Source organism: Ruditapes philippinarum, unplaced genomic scaffold, assembly GCF_026571515.1.
Source record: "Ruditapes philippinarum isolate M1 unplaced genomic scaffold, ASM2657151v2 ctg387_1_1_1_1, whole genome shotgun sequence".
NCBI classification, from domain to species: domain Eukaryota; kingdom Metazoa; phylum Mollusca; class Bivalvia; order Venerida; family Veneridae; genus Ruditapes; species Ruditapes philippinarum.
This window is the reverse complement of record NW_026856517.1, coordinates 100,197-125,526: the sequence shown is the minus strand read 5'-3', so window position 1 is coordinate 125,526 and position 25,330 is coordinate 100,197. Positions and strand designations below refer to the sequence as shown.

The window sequence follows — 25,330 nt, the reverse complement described above, 5'->3', positions numbered from 1 at the left end:
AAACTAATCTTAAAATAAGAATATACTTAACTACATCACCAGTGTACGTTTCAGTCGTTATATTACGCTTTTTTGTCGCAATGCGCAATATGCCACAAACAGTTTAGAGAATTTTTTAACGAGCTGACGCATAATGTTTATACGATTTACGCTAAGTAATTGCCATTAAAATAATCATTGTAAGTTAGATTGATAAAATGACCGAGGCGTCAGTCGCCGTTGCTGGGACACCCAAACCGAAACCACGGTACAAGAATTTAGATTCTTCTAGCCAGGTTTCAACTGGTTTCTCAGTCGTTTTGTTCACACATGACGGTAGTGTTTGAATTTGTTAATAAAATCAGTTACAATGTAAAATAATTCCTACTTAATAGAAGTCGTATAGCATAGTTGACTAACAATATCAAAACAATGTATGGTGTATTGACTGTATTCCCATAACTTGGTTATTTGTTATCTTAATATAACTTGTTAAAATAATAAATTATAAAAAAGGATAAAATATAGAACCATTAAAATAATCATAATAAAAATCGAAAAAAAAGGATGGATAAAAAAAGCGAGGTCCCGCCGAGATTTGAACTCGGATCGCTGGATTCAAAGTCCAGAGTGCTAACCATTACACCACGGGACCAGTTGAACATTTTCAGAAAATAAAAATGATCATAATTGTGTATCTTCATTTTTACCTGTATTTGGAAAGTTTACTTCTAAATAATACCATAAACAGCAAGACATTTGTGAATTAAAAATTATTTTTGTAGAATAACGACAATATCACAAAGTTAAAACATTTTATAACGAGAATTTATGCCCTGTGTTTACCATCTATTTATAGTAAGCGGGAATTACTATTAAAACTAAAAATAGCATAATGTACCTTTCGGCAATTTCCGTCAATGTTCGGCAGTACTCTGTTTACATTTCTCTATTTTCTTCACTTATATACTTTTTTTTAGCGAATATGATATATGGTACACGTATTATTTGGAATATAATGCAGAATTATTTCATTTTATTCAATATGCTGATATTGAATTAAAATTTTAAATGAATTATAATATATATTTTATAAAATCCATGGTGGACAACTGGTTCCATGGTGTAATGGTTAGCACTCAGGACTCTGAATCCTGCGATCCGAGTTCAAATCTCGGTGGAACCTAACTTTTTCTCAATTATTATATTGTTTTTTTTTTTTTTACAATTTTTCAAACAACGTATGCTACATGAATTTATAAAAATGTATAGAACTACCAAATCTTTGTTAAGTTATGATGTTTATAGTGGCATTTGTAGTTTAAAATAATGTGTATTTATTGTTTGCGTAGTTCAATTATGTTCTATATGTCAAATGTTGTCTACTGAGGTCCAAAAGCCTAAATATATTACATAGATCAGCCGGGGCACTTAAAACAGAAAGATATTCAAAAATTATGAAGAAATATGGTCAGAAATATATTGAAAATTGTATTTTTGTGCTATTTTAGCCCAATTTGAGCGAAAAGCGTTGGAACGCTTTTCAATTTTGGGCCATTTTTTTCACCATTAGAATAATTATTCTGGAAAAAAGGACAGAGCAAATGATATGAAATTTTGCACACAAGTTTTTGGCCTAGCTCTACATCAAATGGAATATTAATCTCCAATCTCGCCATGTCGATAAACTTCAGTGGAGTCCCTTTAAGGGGATTAACTGACATCCAATTTATTTTTTGAGACAATGCATATCGCGACGTTCCAGCTTTACTGGTGGAGGAAGACCGTCCATTATTTCAGGCACGAACGGGTACCTGAGTAGAACCACCGACGTTCCGTAAGCTAGCTGGATAGCTTCCTCACATAAAAGAATCCAAAGTCCCTGTCGGGATTCGAACCAACAGCGGTGACGGGCAAGTGGTTTGAAGTCAACGACCTTAACCACTCGGCCACGGACGCCCCATTGAGACAATGTTAAGTTATAGGTGTTAGGGGTAAAGGTATGGGTAGTTGTAGAGGAAGTGATGTGTGGGTATTGGTAAGGGTAGATGTATGGGTAGAGGTAGGGATAGGGTTGTAGGGGTAGGGGTAGAGATAGGGGTAGGGGAGAAGTAGGGGTGTAGAGGTTAGGGTAAGGGTAGATGTAAGAGTAGAGGAAGGTGTTGGGGAAGGGGTAAGAGTAGATTTTAGAGGTAGGGGTTAAGGGAGGCAGGGGTTAGGTAAGAGTAAGGGTAGGGGTGTAGGCAAAGGGTCAGGGGTAGAGTGTAGGGTAGAGGTTTGAGTGTAGGGATAAGGGTAGAGGTAGGGGTGTAGGGGTAAAGGTAAGGGTATAGGCAAGGGAGTAGAGGTAGAGTGTAGAGTAGAGGGTATGGTAGAGATAGGAGTGTAGGGATAAGGGTAGAGGTAGGGGTGTAGGGGTAGAGTTAAGGGTATAGGCAAGGGGGTTTAGGTAGGGTTGTAGGGTAGAGGTAAGTAGAGATAGGAGTGTAGGGGTAAGGACAAGGGTAGAGGTACGTGGAAGGGTAGAGGTAAGGGTAGGTGTAGAGGTAAAGGTAGAGTGTGGGGGAAAGGGAAAAGGTAGGGGTGAAGGGGTATGGGTAAAGGTAGAGGTACGGGTAGGGGTAAGGGTAGAGGTACGGGTAGGGGTAAGGGTAGAGGTATGTATGTAATTGTCAGAAAGTAAAATAAATAAGTACAATGCCAAGATAAATTCAGTGCCTGAGACATACTCTTTAATTACTATCCCGGACTAAGCAAATGTTAAAATTGCATTAGGTCTAGATAGGTCAAATAATAATAATGACTCAATAAAGCACAATTATTGTTAAATTCAAACCTCTACTTCATTTTCTATTTCCCATAATACTTATACCGCCGCCATTGACCTAATAATGGCTATTTTAAGTATAGGTTACTGCAGAGTTAATTAGTAAGCAAAAAGTTACAAAATTAAATTGTAGTACTCGGCCAAATTTAGTTTTTGATTTAGTACACTGATTAATTATAGCTGAATTACCAAAGTAAATGTTTTTGGTTTCATTTGAAAAACTGGAATTCTGTTTGACAACAACAACAACACAAATAATAATAATAAAATGAAACAATAAAAATAGTTTCAAACATATTTTGATATTTTGGTAAAGGAAGTGGTTTATACTTGACAAGAAGAAAAAGTAAAAGAAGAAGAAACATTAAAGACAAAACAAGAGAAAGATAATAATGATGATGGTGAGTATGATGTTAGTGTTCATCATTATGATGATGATATTGGTGGTGTTAGTGGTGGTGGTGGTGGTGGTGATGATGATGATGATGATGATGATGATGTTGATGATGATGATGATCATGGTGGTGGTGGTGAAGGTGGTTGTGGTGATTTTTGCTAGAATAACTGGTCAAATAATTTTCTTTTTTAATTAATATTATTTCAATTATTATTATTATTATTATTATTATTATTATTATTATTATTATTATTATTATTATTATTATTATTATTATTATTATTATTATTATCATTATTGTTGTTGTTGTTGTTGTTGTTATTGTTGTTATTGGTGGTAAATTGCAAGGAGTTCAATTGTCAATATGGGTTGCTGGATTAGATATCTTTATAACCGTATGGTCCCTGTGATTCATATATCTACAAATGGTGATACAAACAAAATAGAAAAAAATGACCGAAGATGCTATGTAAAATTCATAATTTTTATAGCAATTAGTTTTGTCGAGGCAGTATATAAAAATAACTATTTGCTAAGACGGAGAGTTAGTGGATGTATTTTGGGAAGGCAATGGGCAAAGATTTTGACCCTGAAACGTGAAAGAACTGACTGACTTCTGAACAGTTAACACATGTTCGGACAAGGCCTCATAAAAACTGACATTTAAACTTATATGTTCAAACTGAACATTCAACGCAAAATTTCAGCTAGGAGAAAATAAATAACAAAAGAAACCAGTAAGAGTTAATTAACTTTAGACCAACAGAAAGATGAGATACAAATGGAATTTATAAATACAACTTTACCATAAAATTATGTAACCGGCCCCCTGACATAATCGTTACTAGGTGGTTTTATAGTAAGTGAGGTAAGTTGATCCGATACGTAACGGTACGATTGTCGTATCAAATATCCAAACGACGTCAACGTCAATAAATACGTTTACGTCGTTCTTTACTTCTTTCAGACATATATCGACCACTCTTCAAAAAATAAACACGTGATTGATTAGCGTATCAGTGCAGCAGAACATTTCAATGATCGGTATTCGTACCCACCATTTAAGTAAACCAATCCAAAGATTGAAGTTAAGATACCAGCACTCTACCAGAACTTTGTAGTGGGAAATTTCCTGGATCATTGATTCTCGTACATTAAAATTTTGCTAAGCCGGTGCTAGGGAGCTTAAAAGTTTTGATTTTTTTTCTATATTCTCAATATGAGTGCGCAATTTTCACTAATAATATTTGTATAAATGATCGGACTCTCTTTTAGAATGGCCCGTAAATTAGTCAATGATAATTATTATGGATATATTGTCTCTTGGCTTATGGTGAAAAAAGAATGTGTCTGTCTGTACTTTAAATAAACATTATTTAACTTTAACAAGCATCGGCACCACAGCCTGCCTACCCTACCGTTTCCTCGTGAACGTCATATAACTTTCTAACATCAAATTTATATAACGGAACATAATTATCTGCTAAAATATTGCATGTTATTTCCCCACAACACATCCCCAGTTTGTTATCAAAGTTTTTTCACTTCATTTTAGTAAAATTCTTATTTGAGGAACCAGTATGTTTTATCACATGTGGCAGTGGTGCCTGTATATTGCTTGTGAAGTGACATATCCAGATCAACTACAATTTTCATCAAGCGAATTCAAGATGTGCAGTACTCTAAAATTGACCAAATATGAAGTATAACGTTAAACATTCACATCTGTATTAATGATAAGTTTATCTGTTTATTCGCAAACTATGTACGCTGTCATAAGTGAGTTGTACCGAATGGCTGCCTCTTGGTTGCATTCTGTGAGATTTTGGACCATGGACACGGAAGAGGAACAGAAAAGAACCAACTCTAGCCTCCTTAGGTAATTTGAGAGATTTAGGGTGTTTAGAAAAACCCCATCACTTGACTGAATGAGTATTAAGTAACAGCACTTTGATTTTTTTACTCTGGTTTCCTAAAAAAGTTTAGCAAGACATGTATATGTGTATGAAACTAAAACTAGCATTGTCTTATAGTGTTTTTGGTATTAAAGAGACATCGAACCAAATTATACGGCATGCTTTGAGGAGAAAAAATCCAACAACGCAAATCCACGTAAGTAAATCGTCTCCCTATACAATCCTGTGAATGTTAGCTGGAGTAGTTGTTTTTTTATAATCATCGCGCATGCGCAGTGTATGCAGGGACGATATTAATTCATTAAGATTATGAATGCCTAATCGTCCACCATTAGTTCAGTGAAGTGATTATTTTTCAATAATTTTACTTTAAAATCGACATTATTCAAGGATAGGAGCTACGGTAAAGCTGCAACGTGTAATTTTCATTCATTTTTGGAACTTATTTTGGCGCACGGACACGCAAAAAGGGTCATTTGGGGCTTAAATTCGGACGCATGGTGAGTTGTGTTTTGTTTTAAGCCATTATATGTTGACCTATGTAATAATTTAGTGTCAAGTGTTCTTGGAATAGAATTTAATCTACACAAAACACATTTTCATTTTGTTATAGTTTGTTGTATATAGTCACTATTTCGCGTCTGTTTTGCGGCGTTTTAGTCCGTTTTTATTTCTGCAAAATGGACCGTCTTGTAGAGTATTATATAATAGCATTACTTGAAAAGGAGCTGAGAATTTGATTAAATAAATAAGAATAAAATTGTCCGGTTTAAACAAGCCCAAAAATGTCGAAAAAAAATGAATTAATCATTAAAATCCATCACCTGCCTTGTTGATATCCAGGTAACTAATGTAATGAAAATAAAAATTTTGTCTTGGAATGATTAATTGAAAAAGAAATACTTTACACATAGTATATTGACATTTTTTCTCATTAAAATCACAAGTCAACTTTATCCTCTTTTTTCTAATCCAATACTGATTTTACTAAACCAATTCCACCGCAAAATTTCATTTTCATCTTATGGTAAAAGGCAGCGGTTTGGTGATAATACTCGTACTAATTAATATAGATACGGACTTTTATATTAGCTATTATAAATCCGTTTAAATTATAAATCAAAAATCATTTCTTTTGTTATATTTGCATATTTCAGCATATAATTATAACAGTTTATGATCATAATATGAAGACACAATTAATGTACATGCTGAAACACCAGTTCTTACAACATAATTATATATCGACATGCAAACGGTTATTTTCTGTAATGTTGTGATTGATAGGTAAAAACATGTTTTGTAACATATCTTTATACGTGCATATGACAATTTTGTCGACTTTTAAAGATCTATAATAAATTATTATTTGGTAAAAAAAAGGTAAGTCAAACTCACAAAAAGATCATTCAAAACTGTAAAATTGAAATGCCGCAAATTCTCGGTTGATATCTAAAATACTAGCTACCGTCACACTTAAAACCCCTATCATCGACTTAAGCAGGATTCCAACATCTTAATTATAGTAGAACCTGCAAAAATCAAGAATTTACAAAAACATCCGCAGATGTGAATATTGAAACTAAGAACCTTATAATTAAACGGTGAGTCAATGACAATTTGATCTATTGTACAGGATTATTTTTTTCCATTGACGATATTCGACGATATATCGTACATTGATAACTAATAGTGCATTCACGATAAATCGTTGCCGGTAAATTATATTCACGATATCTAAAATCAATCATTGACGTTATCTTTTATTGACGATACTTATCTTATTACAGACGGCGATACATTTTATAGACGATATGTCTCATATTTACGATAACATTTATTGACGATATGTTATACTGACGATTATTTTCAAAAGTACGATCAAGCATTAATGGCATGCTTGAAATATTGTCCAGTCAGAATGATTAAATATTTTTTAATCTAAGTACACCATGAATCAAAACTTCATTTTAATCTATACATGATACATATTTGTCTCATTTTCTGTTCCTTTATTGAAGAAATTCGTTTGAAATGCTCGAGTTTTAATGCGCTCTTTGCTGTTGTTGTTGATGATGATGATGTTACAGGTTTTGTAAATTAAAGTACGACAGAACGCTCGGTAACTTATTAAGACATAGCAAGATGATATTCCTCAGATTTGATCAGTTACTATAATTATATGATTTTAATTATCATACAGTCATGTTTTTTTTCCTGTAAACTGTTTGATTTTTTTATTGTACTCAACTATACATACAACTATTGGTTTGATTCATTTCACCCTGTTAAAATTCGAATAAATTGACCGTTCTTTTTTACTACAAAAAGTGCACCGTTCCTATGTTTGGATATATACTAAATATGTCCTTTTTGTTAATCATCATCAGTACGTCGTTCATGCTTCCAATCTTTAAACATACGGACTCTTCCCACCGCCGGTCCGCCGGTCCCCACACCATTCAGTTATATATAATTCCCTCTTGTTAGTCAATATTTGTATAATAAATGGGTCTCCACTGTTTTTTTTTATTTTGTTTTTCCAGAATAATTATTCTAATTGTGAAAACGGACCCAAAACAGAAAAGCATTACAACGCTTTTCAAATAACGGGACTGGCGATGATTTTGCAAGATTAATGTTCCATTTGATGTAGTTATGGACTAAAAAATCAGATCATTCGTTCGCTCAGGTTTTTCAGAATAATTATTCTAATTGTGAAAACGGACCCAAAGCAGAAAAGCGTTCGCTTTTCTCTCAAATCGGACGAAGAAATATGCACAAATATATGATTTTTCAATTTATTCCTGAGTATATTTCTTAATTATCCTTTGTATATCTTTCTATTTTAAATGCCCTAGTTGATCTATGTAAGAAATAATAATAATAATAATAATAATAATAATAATAATAATAATAATAATAATAATAATAATGATAATAATTTATGTTTTACATACCGCTATTAGTTTTAAATATCCTAATATTTTAGCGAAAGCACATACATATTTATTTATATTTTGATAAAACAACATACATGTTAAATCAAATCTGGTAATTCGTATCAGATTACAAAATGTAACGAAAAAAAGAAGGGATTTTTGTCACTTTCGTGTTTACATATTATCAACGAGAAAACAAAAGGGGAATTTTGCTACTTTCAACTTAAAACAGTAGCTCTAAATAAGAATATAGAGAAATGAAATGGATTATTAACACTAGATAGACTCTTATGACATAAATTTAATAATGAACCAGTAATTTTCCGCCTCCCGTGCACTAACTACTCATATACAGTGGTTGTTAAATACAGCTATTACTCGATCAATTAAACTTTATTTTTTTCCGTATTTCCCTCACACAACTCACTTCTGTATTATGAAATGAGCACACTTGTAGGCCTATTGTTCGCTGCATTTTTTGTCTCGGGGATATTACTAATAACTACACATGAGTAAGCTCCTTAATATTTATCCTGTGTTGAAAAATTTGTCATTGTTCGTATAGCAAATTGTAATCATGTGAAAGTGTCTACACATTTTTTGTCAAAAATTTAGATTATTGAAGAACGCGTACTTAGATTTCGTAATATTTGCAAATATATGATTAAAAATATCAGGTCAATATACATACAGCACGGCGTATACACCGCGAGAAAATTTTTGTGCGTATAACCAAAATTAAAGACGGTTCCAGGCAGTATAGACTTTTCTTCATAACCATTTTAAAGGGACTCCACTGAGGTCTTTGACATGACGGGACTGGAAATATTTTTTCGAAATTAATGTTCTATCTGTTGGTCTCTACCAATAACTTATGTGCAAAATTTGAGATCATTCGCTCACTCCGTTTTTCCAGAATAATAATTCTAATTGTGAAAAATGACACGAAATTGATAAGCGTTGCAACGCTTTTCATTCGAATCGGGATCAGAATATCATAAAAATACAATTTTCAATATATTTCTAGATATATTTCTAAATAATCTTTTGCAAATTTTTCTGTTTTAAGTGCCCCAGGCGATCAATGTAAGAAATTCAAATTTTATATTTCTAGGCTTTTGGACCTCAGTGGAGTTCCTTTAATATTTCATTATTTTTTTCTAAAAGAGAGTGTCGAGATGAATAACCATTTTGTAATTTTGTGTCACTAAAATATTACAGACTATATTCACATTATAAATAGATGCTGCGTCTCACTTCCTTATGGTATGGGACTTAATTTCACATCTGTTCACATACCTAGTGAATCATTTGAACCCTCCCCCGCTACCCCTACCCGAAGGACATTTGCTACAAGTCTTAAAATGTATCCTTGGATACTTGCCTACCCCATCCCCTGTTAAAATGTATTTGATCTAATGCATTAAATGTTGGCTGAATTTTCAACATATTTTGCACATTTTTAATATAGTCATACTTAAATAAATATGTTTAGTTTGACTGTGTTTCTTTTTTTGTACATATTTTTTTCTAATGGTGTGGGACAAAATTTGATGTTGTAGTAGATATTTCCTCTAGGGGAGGGGACAAATGTTCAATGGTGTACTTTTAAAGTGGGTGCACATGTCCGGGGGAAAAATATCCGTATACTTGCCAATACTAGTATGTCAGACCTTATTTCACTATATGTTTTGTGAAGATATCGGATCTTAATATCATATAAATATCTTTTTTTTCCTATAGAAAATTTGATTGGTATATTGCCACCCCCTTTCGTGCCAAAGACATAGAACATTGGACATTACCCCCCCCCCCCACACACACACACACACAAACACACAAACACACACCAATTAAAAAGGAAAAATCATTCAAAGCTGGCATAGTTCTTCAAATAGGTATATAGTCAAATATAAATCATAAATTGACTTGGGGAGGAGTTGGGGGCGCAAATGTCCACTTTTAGTTTAACTGAGAGAGGGGTTGGGGCGCACATTTTTCAACTGGGAGATTTTGTTGACATTGCTGTTGGTGCTCGTGTTTTTTTTTGTTGTTGTTGTCGCAGTTTTATATCTACAACAGATGATTTTGAAAAAAAAATATGTAAAACTGGAACGACGGTTAAGAAGACAAAATTGCCGACAAATAAAAGAAAAAATGCCGACAAAAATAAAATAACGACAAATGTCTAACACAATAAGGTACTTGAGAGAAGAAACAAAAAACACCGAGTCAGGTGATTCTATTGTTTTAGTCACTTAATCGGTGTTTTATCAACAAATGACATAAGCGTAAGATTTACTTAAATTGTAACCATACTCAAAATAAATCTCATTTTCCATATCCAATCACTGTATTTTATTCATTGATTGATTGATTTATTTATTTGTTTATTTATTTATTTATTTATTTATTTATTTATTTATTTATTTATTTATTTATTTATTTATTTATTTACTTATTTATTTATTTATTTATTTATTTATTTATTTATTTATTTATTTATTTATTTATTTATTTATTATTTATTTATTTATTTATTTATTTATTTATTTAATCTCTGGTTATAAGACATTGTTGAGTACAATACAGAATTTTATTTGACGAGTACACAGATGTAATAGTGTGGGAAACGGACAAAAGCCCTCCCGGACAAAAGTTCTCCCGTCCAAAAATGACAAGGCGGACAAAAGCCCTCTTATAAAGCATCTATCTCGTCAAATATAGATACGAGTCCAATAGAATCAGTATGGTTCTCAAAAATGTATACAAAAATCAAAATCAACAGTGTGTTTGTATTATTTTGAAGATACAGTTACTTCGAGTACAATATGGTATTGATATGAAACTTTTGTAATCGGAAAAGAAAACGAAGATAGATATAATAAAAAGTGGAATTGATATGGATTTTTTGGGCTTAGAGAAAGAAAACGAGGCTAAGTGAAATACGTTTAATACGGACTTTTTAAACACGGGGAATGAAAACGAGGCTTAATTTATAAGACTGAATCCAACAATTATTTATATGCAAATGCGTGTAAAACAGATGTGTATATAGCCAATCTATTTATAGTTTCATACTGAAAAATATAAAAAGTCCCTATCCCATATCAAATACAAATAGACTAAGTAGTATTGTATTGAAGAACGTATATTGCACATACATCCCTGAATGTATATTCATCACATTTATGTTGGTGTTGTTAGTTTTCCCTCCGGATCATGACAGAGAGCCATATCATTCCTGGGAAGACTATCTGTATTAACTGCTGAGTGTAGGATAAAAGCCCCCCCCCCCCCCCCGGACAAAAATCCCCCATCCAAAAATGACATGGTGGACATCCTCCATGAAATATACAGATAGGACAAAAGTCAACCCCCAACCCTATCAAAAATACAGGTAGGACAAAAGCCCCCTCCCATCAAACAAATTGGTAGGGCAAAAACCCCTTAAGGTTATAGACCAGACTGACTACTATCTTTTTTCCCACGCCCAGATGCTCAAATTCACCAGGGTTTATACTAACTTTTGAATAAAAATGAAAACAATTTGTTTTTAATGTTGATTTATTATGTACATTTTGAAGTGGTAACAAAGTATATGATAACAGATGAAATAGCAAATGCATGCGATACTAAATTCATAGCTTTTCATATCAGTCGAAGTTTAGTAGTTCTTAACCACTTCTTTATTTGTAAACGAATCAATATCCTTAGCACTATATGTGATGTCCACACAATATTCTTTAAACGGGATACGAACAAAAGCTCCCCCCCCCTCCCACATCTAAAAATGACAAGATGGACCCCCATGAAATTTACACATAGGATATCCCCATCCCTCATCAAAATACAGGTAGGACAAAAGCCCCCAGTCCATAATACAAAAGTCCCCCTAAGGTTTATAGACCAGACTGACTTCTGTTGTTTTTGTTGGGTTTTTTCCACAAGCCCAGGTACTCAAATTCATCCAGAACAACCCTGGAAATAAAAAAAATAACTATAATCTATTATTCAAGTTAGTAATTGAAATACCTGAACAATAGCTGGGAATAATCAGTTTGTTCTTTAATTCTTTTCAAAAGACTTTTATGTAAACTTTGTGAATAACGGTTTCCTTTTGAACAAATTAATTGAAAAAATAACATAATAAATAAACAGAATAACCAAATTAATTGAAAAAGGCATATATATAACATATACTGCATAATATGTTTTCTATATATAAATTTGATGGACCGGGGGGGGGGGGGGGCTTTTGACCTACTTGTACTTTTTATTGAGGGGAGGGCTTTTGTCCTATGTGTAAATTTCATGGTGAGCTTTTGTCCACCTTGTCATTTTTAGATTGGAAGGAGGCTTTTGTCCGGAGGGCTTTTGTTCTACACGCTCTTTAAACACAAAGCATTATGCTTAGTAAAGATGGCACTGCAATATGGATATATGATCAGAAGAAAATGATATAAGAGAAATGTTCGTAATGAGGCTTTTGTCATATTTATTAATTTGATGGACCGGGGGGGGGGGGGGTGGGGGCTTTTGTCCTATATGGTAATTCGATTGGGGGACCTTTGCCCTATGTGTAAATTTGATGGGGGGGGCTTTTGTCCACTATGTCATTTTAAGATGAGGGGCTTTTGTCCGGGGGGCTTTTGTCCGTATCCCCAAACTGCCTTCACTTTCGCACGGATCTAATAACAGAGCAGACATAGTTCGAATAATAGTAAAAAGCATTTCATGATGAATCACAAAGAAAGTGACCTGTATCGTCCGGGAATCGAACCCGGATCGCCCAACGCTCTTGTTCCAGCCAATGATTCACAAAAACAGAGTTTAAAGTTACCAACTTATTATAGACTTCTACTTTAAAACATAACTGTAAATATTTTTATTTTATTTTTGTTGTTGTGATTGTTTTATAATTATACCAACCTGTCACCATGGGACACACTGAAACCGGGTTAAGAATAGCATAAAAAATACGATTTCCTATTAATTTAATCTAAGTATATATTTCTTAATTATCTTTTGTATATTTTTCGAATGTAGGACAAAACCCCACCAGTTAAAACCCCACCACTCAAAATTTTATAGAGTGGACAAAACCCCACCACTAAATTTTATAGAGTGGACAAAACCCCACCACAAAATTTTACAGAGTGGACAAAACCCCACCACTTCAGTTTTATAGAGTGGACAAAACTTTCTTGTAAACATGTTAAATAACAAACAATTGTGCATCATCAGAAACTCAAAAGAATGTGTGAACAACTCATCAATAAGGAGAAGACTGTACCTGAGTTTCTTCAGGCTATCGGCCACTGTATCCGCTTAAACTAAGTACAATGAAGGAAATAGACTCAACTGAATAAACTAGAAATGTGCTATACAAAATGTGTTATTTTTAATCATTAATTGATGAAAATGTGCTATATTCTTGATTAATAGTAAGTAGTTTATTTTTTATATAAATAAATTGAAGAAATGAATTTGAAAAAACTAATAATAATGGATAATTCAAGGAGTGTACAGTTTGTAACACCTTTTTTGCATATTGCACATGCAAGATGTACATGCATTGTTAATAAAATTGTTCATTCTTATATTACACAAATGGCATATTGAAATTAAAAAAAATAAAATGTGAAAAAATGTGTATATTATATATATTTTAATTCATCAAATCTTGCCCAATATTTGGTAAGAGTTCGGTTTTTTCCACTCTATAAAACTGAAGTGGTGGGGTTTTGTCCACTCTGTAAAATTTAGTGGTGGGGTTTTGTCCACTCTGTAAAATTTAGTGGTGGGGTTTTGTCCACTCTATAAAATTTAGTGGTGGGGTTTTGTCCACTCTATAAAATTTTGAGTGGTGGGGTTTTAATTGGTGGGGTTTTGTCCGTCTTCCATATTTTTCTGCTTTAAGAGACCAAGTTGATCTATATAAGAAATTCAAATTTTACGTTTTTTAGGCTTTTGGATCCTTTAATATTGAAGAAATGATATATGTCTTACAATTTATATCACATTTGAATAATGTTATTTAGAAATTTTGTAGGTGGTACGTGTATTAAAAATAAGTATATAATCGATCATGCATTTGTCAAAAGAACTTTTTTGAAGATAAACATGCGCACGTGCGAAAATGGAAGCTTTAAGGGGTTTTACTTATAATAAATACTTTTGCGTTATATAATTTCCCAATTGGCATTGACTTAAGGATAATTATTTTCTTGTTGCTACTTTAATCATTTTTTAACGAAAAAAATATATACTGTTTTATAATTATATGTCAAGTGCACGTGAAATCTTCCTTGTAAAAACAATATAATAAAACAAGATAGTTTTATTACGGGTTCTATAAAAACAAAGTGTCAGCGGGACCCTAAATGCCATCAAGAAAACGGTGTATTTCAAATACACAGCATCGTGCCAAAATCAGCGTGAAACGTCACCAAAGGTGCGAACCCCACTACCTGACACAGGTGATCCCAAGGTAGCTTTTCTTTAATGATTAAAAAGGACTACTTTAACGGCGAATTTGACTCTTCTTTATTTGATTTTTCGGAAGTGATTAAATTACGTTATATTGTGAAAAATTCGATTGAATATAAGCGTGATAAAGAGCAGAATTGAAAGAGGTATTTTTTTATTTATTCATTCATTCCTTCGTTCGTTCGTTCGTTCGTTCGTTCGTTCGTTCAAATTAATTTATTATTTTTATCCATCCATTTTGCTTTATTTAGTCATCCCTTATCTTTATATTTTATCTTATCTTTCAATGTTCTTGCAATATTAGCAATCAATATTGTAATTCCAACGCAGACAAAACAGTGTGCGCTAAGTGTAAAGCAGAAGTTTTTAATTTTTTTTTTGTTTCGAACTCGCTTCCTGAAAACTAACCAGAACTGGAGTAATATAAGGGCAACATGGTGTAACCCGGGTAACGCTCGAACACACGAACCCTGTGTACAGCGACAGACCCTATAACCTCTAGGACACCGCTCCCGTTCTCATATATTTACAGTTTAATATCTGACCAATAAGTTGATTTTTTTTAATGAGCTTAAAAGTCAAAATTGTTTGAATTCTGTAAGAAAGAAAGAAAGAGGATAGGGGTATTTTTTACAATATCACGTCAAGTGCACTTTAATATAAAATGTTCTCTTATCTTGATAATATACATCCGACATGCACACAAGTTTTTTTAAAAGTGGAGAAGGTTTGTTTTAATTTCCCCTAACAAATGGTAGAAAATTTCCCAGATAAAAATGATATTGAATTACTTCCCTTTACCACTGATCTTTACTGTCTAAAGATAACATAGATAGGAAAATTTGTAAGAAATTTACTGAAATTGGACATGAAAGAGACCGCCGATCGCACGCGCGTGTTTATCGATGATCATTCAATGGGTATCGTTGGTTAGATAGGCAATTTACTACAATTAGATTTCCACCTCTTTGAAAAGAGTCAATTGGCTGGCTATCTAAACACTTTCTAATTCAATCAACTATTGACTTTAGCGTATTTATATGGCTATCAAGTCGTTACTGAAGACCCCCGACTTATCACCTACTTATTTGAATAAATAAAGGATTTGATAAAACAATTATTCGGACAGGAACATCTATATTTGTAGCGTTTATTGTATTTGTTTATGATTAACCGTATTATATGAAATGAGATAGGAGATAATTTACCACCTTGACTAACTCCTCCGAATATTTAAATGTGCACATCTATAGAAGTCACGATGAGTTATGTGCTGACTCATCTTCCATTCGCGATGCCGGTCTGTGCTTGAACTGGCAGACAGAGAATTTGAACTGAACACAAAAACTTCAACCAAATGAAACAATACAAACAGTATACTAAAATAGATTGACATCTTCACGTCCGAGAAAAAAAAAGAGAAAAAAAATCAAAGAAATCCCAATGTTTCAATCACAGCTAACCACGGTCACAGATATACATACACTAATTAAATACCATGCCACGGCTTTAAAGTAATTAATAATGCCGTGTTTTTGCGACATATTTTAGCAACAATTTACGTATCGTGAGTATATCATATACTTATTACTTTAACTACATACTAGTATATCGAATAAGTTGAGTTTTCATTTGGTTTGAATGTGTTCTTTAGGAAATAAAAGTTAGAACTTCATGCAACTCTGTTTTTTTCCTACTGGGGCAAAGGGGACTGGAAAAGAGCATTGGAAATCAAATAAAAGTTACGTAAAAAAATCTTCTTAATTATTTTATAGTGTAAAGATAATGGCGCAACATCGGACAAAATTGCGTAATCATGCGTTGAGAGGTGCGCTATTGGTAAAACCATGCGTCCAAAAGACACCGAAGGCGTGACGTTAATTGTTTTACGCCAAGGTCTGAATTGCACGAACTTCTGAGAGAAATGAAAGCCGCACGCGACAATTTCAATTGACGGACTGATGTTAAGTTTCTGTTTGTTCGGGAGTACTGTCTTCTTAAAAAGTGCATGCCTCTAGATGAGCAAAGAATAATATAGAAATCAACCATAAAGGCACATTATACCTTAGAAATTCATATATATTTTTTTAATTCGTTAGAAATGTCAAACATAATTATGTTTAAAATGTTTTAATACCAGATTTTGTCTAACAACTGAAGAAAATGTCACTGAAATTACACTAACGTGTCATAATGGTAGCAAAATGACTTACAAAATAAATGTACGTTAATTCACTTTGATTCCTAACAAAGCAAAAAATGTAAAAAAGTTCTTTATGGCATATAACTAATTGTAACGAGATACCAAAAATGAAACGTTTTTTAAGAAATAAAAATTATAGCATATCAAAGGCTTAATAGGGCTTTAAGAAAAATGTACTTTAGATACTTAAAAAAAGTAAAAATATTTACAATTCAAGTAGTGATTTACATGTTACATACAACAAATGACAGGTTTTGCAGTATTTATCACCATTTTTATACATCATAACTTACGCTGCACTCTGTGAGTTTTATTTGGTAATTTACGTGGATTGAAAGTGCGATTTGCAATGTTTAAAGTGTAAATAATTTTCTCTTGAAACTATTTTACTTTTTCAAAATGTTCATGAAAACTAGCATGAGTCTGAAGGTTTACTGCTTTAATAATAATAGCATGAGATATTTCTTAACTTGAAAGACCCTGATTATAAACAATTTTAGTAAAAAAAACAACAACAAAAACGAATAGAGTTCACCTAAATATTTAAGATACATATTCCTTCTGCAGTTTGGTTACACTGTAATGTAAGAAATATATACACATGTAGTTTTATACTATGAAAACATACAAAATTTGCTTCTAAAATTAAACCTTTGTGTGTGAACTATAGAGAAATTTTATGGAGGAAAATAAATTTGAACTTAGAACTGACGTCATCTTTGATTTATGCCTAGCTAGCTTGAGAAGTGTATGATTGCGTTGAATATTGTTTTAATTTGTGTCTCTTTAATTATTTGGTTTCCCAAGTTTAAGAAAATAGATCATATAGATATAATCTTACTCATCGGTCGTGTGATAGACCTACAAACAAGATAGTCCGAAATTCTAAATGTGACACAAAGATTTTTATTTCAATGACTGTCTCGGACTTAATTGTAAATGTAAGAGTGGTTTCCTCCGTTTTGAAGAGTTTGAAAAGATTGAGAGGAAGCGATTAAATAGTTCTTATCTTTTAGGGCCTATTTGAATGACTATTTTTAAAATATAAGGAAAACTAGTTTTTTTCTACTTAAAATGTAAGTTTGTAATTGAAAGATAAACACCCCAAAACATAGTTTTAAAACAAGGTTATTGTACTTGTTCATTGTTCCTCTTTAAGTGGATGGTCTGGTGAAAAGCCAATCAGTGACTGCCTGATTCGCCGCTTTTTTAAAAACCATCTCCAGTCGGATTTCATAGCGTAAAATTATTTCGGTTAGATACCACTAAAACATCTGTAGTAGGAAGTTGTAATATGCCTTGCATACGCCCCCACTAATAATCTTCATCACTTACAAATTAAGCATAAGGCCAATCACTGGGTCAATGGCCTATTAGAGACATTGATATATCTTCATGTCTTTGATTGGGCCAAAAATCAAATGACAATATCAATTTATTTTTTATCATAAATATTGAAATTTTCCTATCTGTTCCTTTCCGTGCCCGGCGGTTTCTTCCTTATAAAAAAGTGAATATATGGATTCAAAGCGGGATTAAAGCGACAGAAAAATGTATTTGCTGTTCGCAGAAGCTTTCTTTTATTTGATGTCCAATTTATTTCATATTTGAAATACGGGTCAATATACGTGGGACCTAAAAGATTAACGTTACAGTATCTTCTGCAGGTGTTACTTACCTTTTTTTCTACAAAAATAGTGTGAAAGTGTTAATCCAGCTAACGATAAGGCGTCACCGACTAAGAGCCATGATAACTTTAGTACACAGCGAAGAAGCGCTACGAATGTTTATCAAATAAAAGGCTCTTTACAATTGTAACAATTATTTGTTAATTCAATCATTAAGTTCACTAATTAAATATACACGGCGGCCTTTGATACAGATAAAAGCAAAGTAATACAATTATTCTCGCGAGAATATACGAGATCAGAATAAGTGGAATTATGGGTTGAAATCTTTGTTTTTATTATTGTTGCTCAATTTTCAAGTATATATATCAACGTTCTTGTTAGTTCCTTTTACGATAGATAATGTAATAGCATTGTTATTCAGAAGGTGTTGCATGTATTATGCAAATTTATTTGTCTAGACTCCGCCTCCACGGGAGGTCATATGATACTACTTTTGATAACGGCAGTGTCGTCTGCTACGTGATTCGCTGAAATTTAGTTCCTTGTTTAAAGTACATATATTATAAACTGATTGCACCACAATAGATCAGTAATTTCGAGAACAGTTAGGAACTATTTGAATTGATAACATTTGTGATCGTATACATTATTTTTCTTTCCACTGATAATCAAATAAAAGGAATTTCTGAGTTCTCAGACAAACATATAGTTGGAGTTTTAAATAGTTTTTGTTCAATATTTGAAGGTATATCTTATTAAATTTTCGAGAAAAAGGCATATTTCTGACTTTTTCCATAAAGTAAAACAAAAATATAAAGGATCAATTACAAGCAGGAAATAGAAAGGATAAAATAATGAACTAGCTTGAATTGCACACAATGAAATGCTTCATATCTGATTTTCACTGATGACTATTTTATTTCAGTTTAATTTAAGAAAAAAATCCTTTAAGTTTTATTTCAATAATTCTGAAATCAAAGTTTTATTCTGTTTTTATGTTCTATCTTTTCTGTAATACATAACTAGCCAATGCCTAGATAAGTTTTGAATCTAAAACGTACCTTAACAAGATACTATATTTTATTTCTATATTTTAGATATTCAACAATGGCGGTATCACCGACGGCGTTTCCTTCCAGACCTTTGCCAGTCTACCCTACACTTCCACCAGCATTCCTGCATCCGTATTTCCCGGCGACGACAGCGGAATTTAGCCTTACTCATGCTGCGGTACAGAGTTTAACGCTTCCTTACACAGTTCCATTAAACAGTCTTTACTTCACCACAAGACATGCTCACATAGCCCAGTTACAGCACCTCCAGTACTCCAGTTATAGTAATGGACTCGAAACCTCACCTGAACGTTACAGGAATTCATCCATGCCAAGTTCACCCTGCTCGCCACACTCAGATTGTAACCAGAGTTCAGTGCTCGACTCCTCGTCCGAGTCCGTCTGCAGTCCGAAACCAGAAAAATCCGGTAAGCTTTTTTTTTTCAAGAAATATTTTAAGTCTGATAATGGAACCATTTATTTACATGTATTTTTAACATTAACAAAAGAATATATTGGGGTAAAATCAGGGAGACTAGATTCACATACGCATTTGTCTTGAAAGTTTTACACGAGTTCTTAATATCTTTCCTTTGAATAAGCTACCGTTTGAAATATATGAACAAAATGATTTTATTTTATTTTTTATAAATGTTCTTATACAACGCGTTGCATGTTGTATAAGTTTTAAAAAAAATAGATGGATTGTAAAAAAGACGCCGTTAACAATATTTTTTATTTTTAAAAATATTTAGTACTGAAATGTATCATTTACAATTTCAATCTGAATTTTATTAAATAAAATTTGATTTCGAAAACATTTCATCTAAATTAGAAACAACATGTTTGTAAATTCCGCGCAGAAATATATATATTTAACTTTGCAAATTTAAATATGTTATGTTTATATACTGGTTGCCGTTTAAGGGTCGGTCATTCCCATATATATCTTATGCTAAAGACAAGATAAAAGAAATCTCCCATCATTTAATTGTCTTCATCACAGCTAATAAAAATCTTTAAGGTACAGGTGCTTTAATAATACTTTCCTTTTTCATATAAAACATTGACAGTTCTCCTAAATCAAACGGGCTTTTTTATTCATTTGTGTCAGTTATATACTAAAATAATAATGACTCCAAAAATGACGGCACCTTTTGGCAGGGAGATAAATATTGTAAATATCTGGATATATTATATTTGATATGTTTGCTGCTATTTTGATGTCCAAACCCCTAAAATTTGCAATAAACTTTATAAATAATGTATATTTGGTTATTTACTTTCAGAAGGAAAAAAGCCTCGTTTTGATTTTGCGCACCTCGCCGAAGCAGTCTCGCGGGATTTGGAAGAAGACGACGAGCACAGATCACGAGATGCTCAAATTGTTAGTCATGTGACGTCATTTATCCAGGAGAGAATCAGGTAAAAAGTTGTCTGTACTCTGCACTTTTTTAAGACAAGTCAGTGGTTGAGAATTAGAGCGTCAGTGATATTTTAAACTTGAGACTGTAACCCTGCTGGCGGGATTTTTTTTGCTAATGCGGCCACTACTCATGCGGCCAGTGCATACCAGGATACGCCAGCACACCACCCCCCCCCCCCAAAAAAAAAATAAAAAAAAATAAAATAAAATAAAAAAAAATAGACAAGTTTTTTTATTAAGAAACTTAGCGCCTTTTTTCAATGAAATTTTATTTAATTTAATTATTCTACGACTTTTATTAAAGTAAATTGCACAATAATCAACAAATTCAAAGAATGATTAAATGTTTGTTGAATTTATGGAACAATTTAACGAAATAATATTAATAAAAAAATAAACTGCTAGACCTACAACTCCATGTAATTCATTGTCGAGAAAATGAGGGGGGGGGGGAGCATTATTTCGTTATCCAATTACAAATATTTTTATATAAATATAAACAAGTAAAGGTTCAGAAAAAATAATGTTTAAGTTGTAGTTATTTATTTAATTAAGTCTCATTCATACAAAAAATATATTACCAAAGCTGTATTTAACCATTCTATATTTGGAATTTTATAAATTATTACATGTATCAAATGGCCCGAGAATTTTGTTTTACATCAATTACACCACTTTACGTAGTTCTATACCAATAATTTGTGTACAGTTTCAGACCATTCGCTCGTTTCGTTTTTTACCAGAATGAATATTTTATTGTAAATAAATAAACTTTTAACTTAAATTGGGCTAAGAATCGCACTACTGATTTTCAATTTTTCTCTTTTCTCTTTTATCTTATTTTCCCGTTTCAAGTCCCCCAGATATGTTTAAGTATATTTAGGTTTTTGAACTCAGTGGCGCTCCTTTAACATACATGTACACATGTCCAGAAAATTAATGCCATACAAGAAAGGTTGAAAAAAAAAGATTTAAACCTAAATATAGCACGATATTTTCAATAAATGTTTGAATAACAGATTTTCGTATAGATGTTTATTGTGTTATAATTTGCTTGTATATGTGATCTGTCTAAAACTAATGTAAATACATGTATTTTATTTTTCCAGATTGAACGCCATGTTAACTGCCATGTCAGCTCCATACAGTAGATTGCAACATTGTACCCAGTTATCTGCAGACACTTCGAAACCTAGACGACCAAAAAGGTGAGGTTTTTTTTCCTTCTTCTTTTTAAAACAATTGGCGTGTTGTAACTATACCTTTATAAATATTTCGAAGTTAAAAAGGAAGCAAAATATTAAGTTTTTAACCTTTATTATTTATTAAAAGATTTCTTTGAGTTAAGTGACCAAAGTTATCAGATTTCTATTTAAGAATGACTTGTTTTACTAAATGATGCAAAAACATTTCCTACACAAATGTCTCTCAGAAGGCTTAATTAATAGTAATTACATGATATTTTGATATTGATTTGAGAAAAGGAACAGATAAACGTAATTTCATGATAATTTGATATTTATTATAGATTTATTTTGTCTTTTCAGGGCAAAGAAACAGTTCATCTGCAAGTATTGTGGTCGTCATTTTACAAAGAGTTACAATCTTCTCATTCACGAGCGCACACACACGGACGAACGACCATTTCCCTGTGATATATGTGGCAAGGCTTTCAGACGTCAAGACCATCTTAGAGATCATAGGTATACAGTCTGACATATTATTATCAGTTTTATAACATGATTATTTTTTGTCATGTTTTATTTTTTTATCATAATAACTGGAAAAAAAAAAGAAATCAGTTTGTATTCAATTTGTCCAGAAAAAAGTCAGTAATTTTATCAACGTTATCTGCATAATTTTATATTATTTGAACTATGATCAAAGTTTATTTTTTCAAAATCGCCATCGCTTAATATGTACGAAGGATATCTCGTGACAGTATATCAGGAGAAACAATTGTCATTCTTTAAAAACTTCATTCGCAATTTAACGGTCATTCAGAAATTTACTGACAAAGCATCATTTATATTTAGAAATATGACTTTGAAATTTCTTTTGTTACTCTCATATGATACATCAAAATATACCAAAAAACAAATCATTCAATACGCAATTGTTATTATCATGTTTAGTAATTATCACGAGGCACCGGCCCAATTTAGATATGTCAGATCTTAAAATAAGCGTAAAATTTCTAATTTACAAGGGCGACCGGTAGTCATATGCACTGTGCGTCTCGTGTTTTCATACTAAAGTTCAATTGTTTAATTACAATGGTCTATCTATATCTGAGGAATATAGTGGCCAGTCAGTATTCTAAATAGAAACTGGTAACCCTCCTTCTTTATAACATAATTATGCAAATTGATTAAAGTTCAACAGCTTACTGAAATTATGATGACTTACTGAAATTATGATGACGCATCAAGTTTAATATACTCGTATAGCAAATCTGGAACAAAGTAAAAATATAATGTTGTTTTTTTGTTGTTGTTGATGAACTTGCATTTTATGCATATATTGTTTTTTTTTTCAATCGGTGTGATCATCAGTTGCATATTTCATTAAAGTGAACTGGTCTACCATGGGAGCTCATTTACTCTAAGCATTAAAAGAATTGAGAAAACAATAGAAATGTATCATTTGGATATTCTTCTGAAATATATCTTGAGAAATAAAATGTTGATTGACTTGTACGTTGTTTAGTATGGTCATTTGCGTGATGAATAACAATATTTTGTTCTAAAACAATTTATTATCTGCATTTTAAAGATATATCGTTTCGGATCATATATCACACACTTATTAACAACATATATGACATTAGTTATGATGATAACAGATCTTTCATTATGAACCATTCATTTTAATTAATATTTTGAAATTGGCGAATTGCTGGATTGAGGAACTGGCAAAATAATAAATTCAAGTAATATCTGTAACGATTTCTAAAGAAAAAAGACAACATAATTAATTTTTCACTAATTTAAAAGCGTTAGTGTTGATTAATTTTTATTCATTACTGAACTTATATCTTGTAATGTAAACTTGTTAGATGACAATTTCCCAATTTTAACAACAGCTACTGGTCACAAAGCACATATGTAACGATTTTTCTAGAGCTAAAACATATTTGGACGAGCCATTTTAAACTTAAATGTTAGTATTTTTTGAAATCATTTACAAACAATTGTTGAGAAAGTTTCACTGATATTACTACGAGAAAGCTTTATTAAAATAAGTGCGATACGGAGAATTTAGTACAGTATAATTCAACTGTGTTCTTTATATCAGAGAGAAAAAGTAATTCTTATTTAAAGATACACTATGCTCATTCGTGAGTAAAATATCTTAATCACAGAAATTTATTGAAATCAATAAATCTCTTACTGAATATGTCTGATTTTAATAAAAGAATGGATAAACTATGTATGGGAACCTGCGTTTCCTATTACGGGACAAGTTAAGTTGGTCTTTTCTTAAAAAACTGCCAGTTTTTTTTTTAATGAGACTATAATTATATACATATTGTGACCACTTATAGTGTGTAGGATTTTAAACATAACATATCTTTCTTTAATTGAAGTCAATACGTGTTTATTTCATATTTACAAAGATACTGAGAAGCAATTATCAACATTTTCTAATATTAAATGTGAGCATAGTATATCTTTATTCATTCAGATGTGAACATAATTATAAGCCGCAAAATATCATATAATTGTATAAAGTGATATATATCTTTACAAACATACAATGTATATGACTTATTTGTCAAATATCAGTATATTATTATTGTTGTATATATTTTAGATACATTCATTCAAAGACAAAACCGTTCACGTGTTCGGTATGTGGGAAGGGATTTTGTCAGTCACGGACTCTACAAGTTCACAGAGCGACCCATGACCATCCAAAGCACGGCCTTGCCATGCACAGTGCCAAACTTGAACCTCAGAGTTCCTGAAAATTCCGTGAATACAGGAAGACAATTCATTAAGACCATTTCCGTCAAACTTCGGATATTTCCGTCAAACTTCGGAATAGGTTTACATACAATCAGCACGATGTCCACCGAATGTTACCTTATCATTCATTACATGTGTTTAAGGACAATCACTTTGTGACGAATCTCCCAGCCAATGTTTTACAAAATGAAAAAACATATTGTTATATTTAAGACTATTTACATTTTTTTATATAAACATGCATAGTGAAATGAAGCAGTGTAATGCAGTGTAACAGACCTTTAGTCCCAAATTTGACATAATAGCACTAAAAGTGTTTTAGAACTAAAGACTTACTTCCATGCAACGATGTTATTCCGTCAACAAGGGAATTTATATTTTGTTATTGTTTATATTTGTTGATATTTGTTACTTGTGTGTACATATGTGTACTTTTTATATATCAATTTATTTACTTTTATACTTAATAAATTATTAAACCTTCTAATAATTTG

At 32.0% G+C, this 25,330-nt stretch overlaps 1 protein-coding gene and 2 non-coding genes across 5 annotated transcripts; 2 read left to right on the top strand and 1 right to left on the bottom strand.

Moving 5' to 3' along the window:
• Nucleotides 1-562: 562 nt before the first annotated feature.
• Nucleotides 563-634, bottom strand: Trnaq-uug (transfer RNA glutamine (anticodon UUG)). Its single transcript has one exon. It is a non-coding gene; the product is annotated as a tRNA-Gln (tRNA).
• A 459-nt stretch (nt 635-1,093) lies between these two features.
• Trnaq-cug (transfer RNA glutamine (anticodon CUG)) lies at nt 1,094-1,165 on the top strand. The gene has a single exon. It is a non-coding gene; the product is annotated as a tRNA-Gln (tRNA).
• A 4,004-nt stretch (nt 1,166-5,169) lies between these two features.
• Nucleotides 5,170-25,326, top strand: LOC132746848 (protein odd-skipped-related 2-like). Of its 3 annotated transcripts, none has more exons than XM_060736115.1 (6): nt 5,170-5,315; nt 19,485-19,867; nt 20,729-20,864; nt 21,975-22,073; nt 22,413-22,568; nt 24,682-25,326. In XM_060736115.1, the coding sequence occupies exons 2-6, from the start codon at nt 19,495-19,497 to the stop codon at nt 24,833-24,835; spliced, it is 918 nt and encodes a 305-aa protein (XP_060592098.1). In that variant the 5' UTR covers nt 5,170-5,315; nt 19,485-19,494; the 3' UTR covers nt 24,836-25,326. The 3 variants fall into 3 exon arrangements, with proteins under 3 accessions (XP_060592098.1, XP_060592097.1, XP_060592096.1); XM_060736114.1 differs by lacking the exon at nt 5,170-5,315 and adding an exon at nt 5,410-5,619; XM_060736113.1 differs by lacking the exon at nt 5,170-5,315 and adding an exon at nt 18,969-19,132.
• The last annotated feature ends 4 nt before the right edge of the window (nt 25,327-25,330 follow it).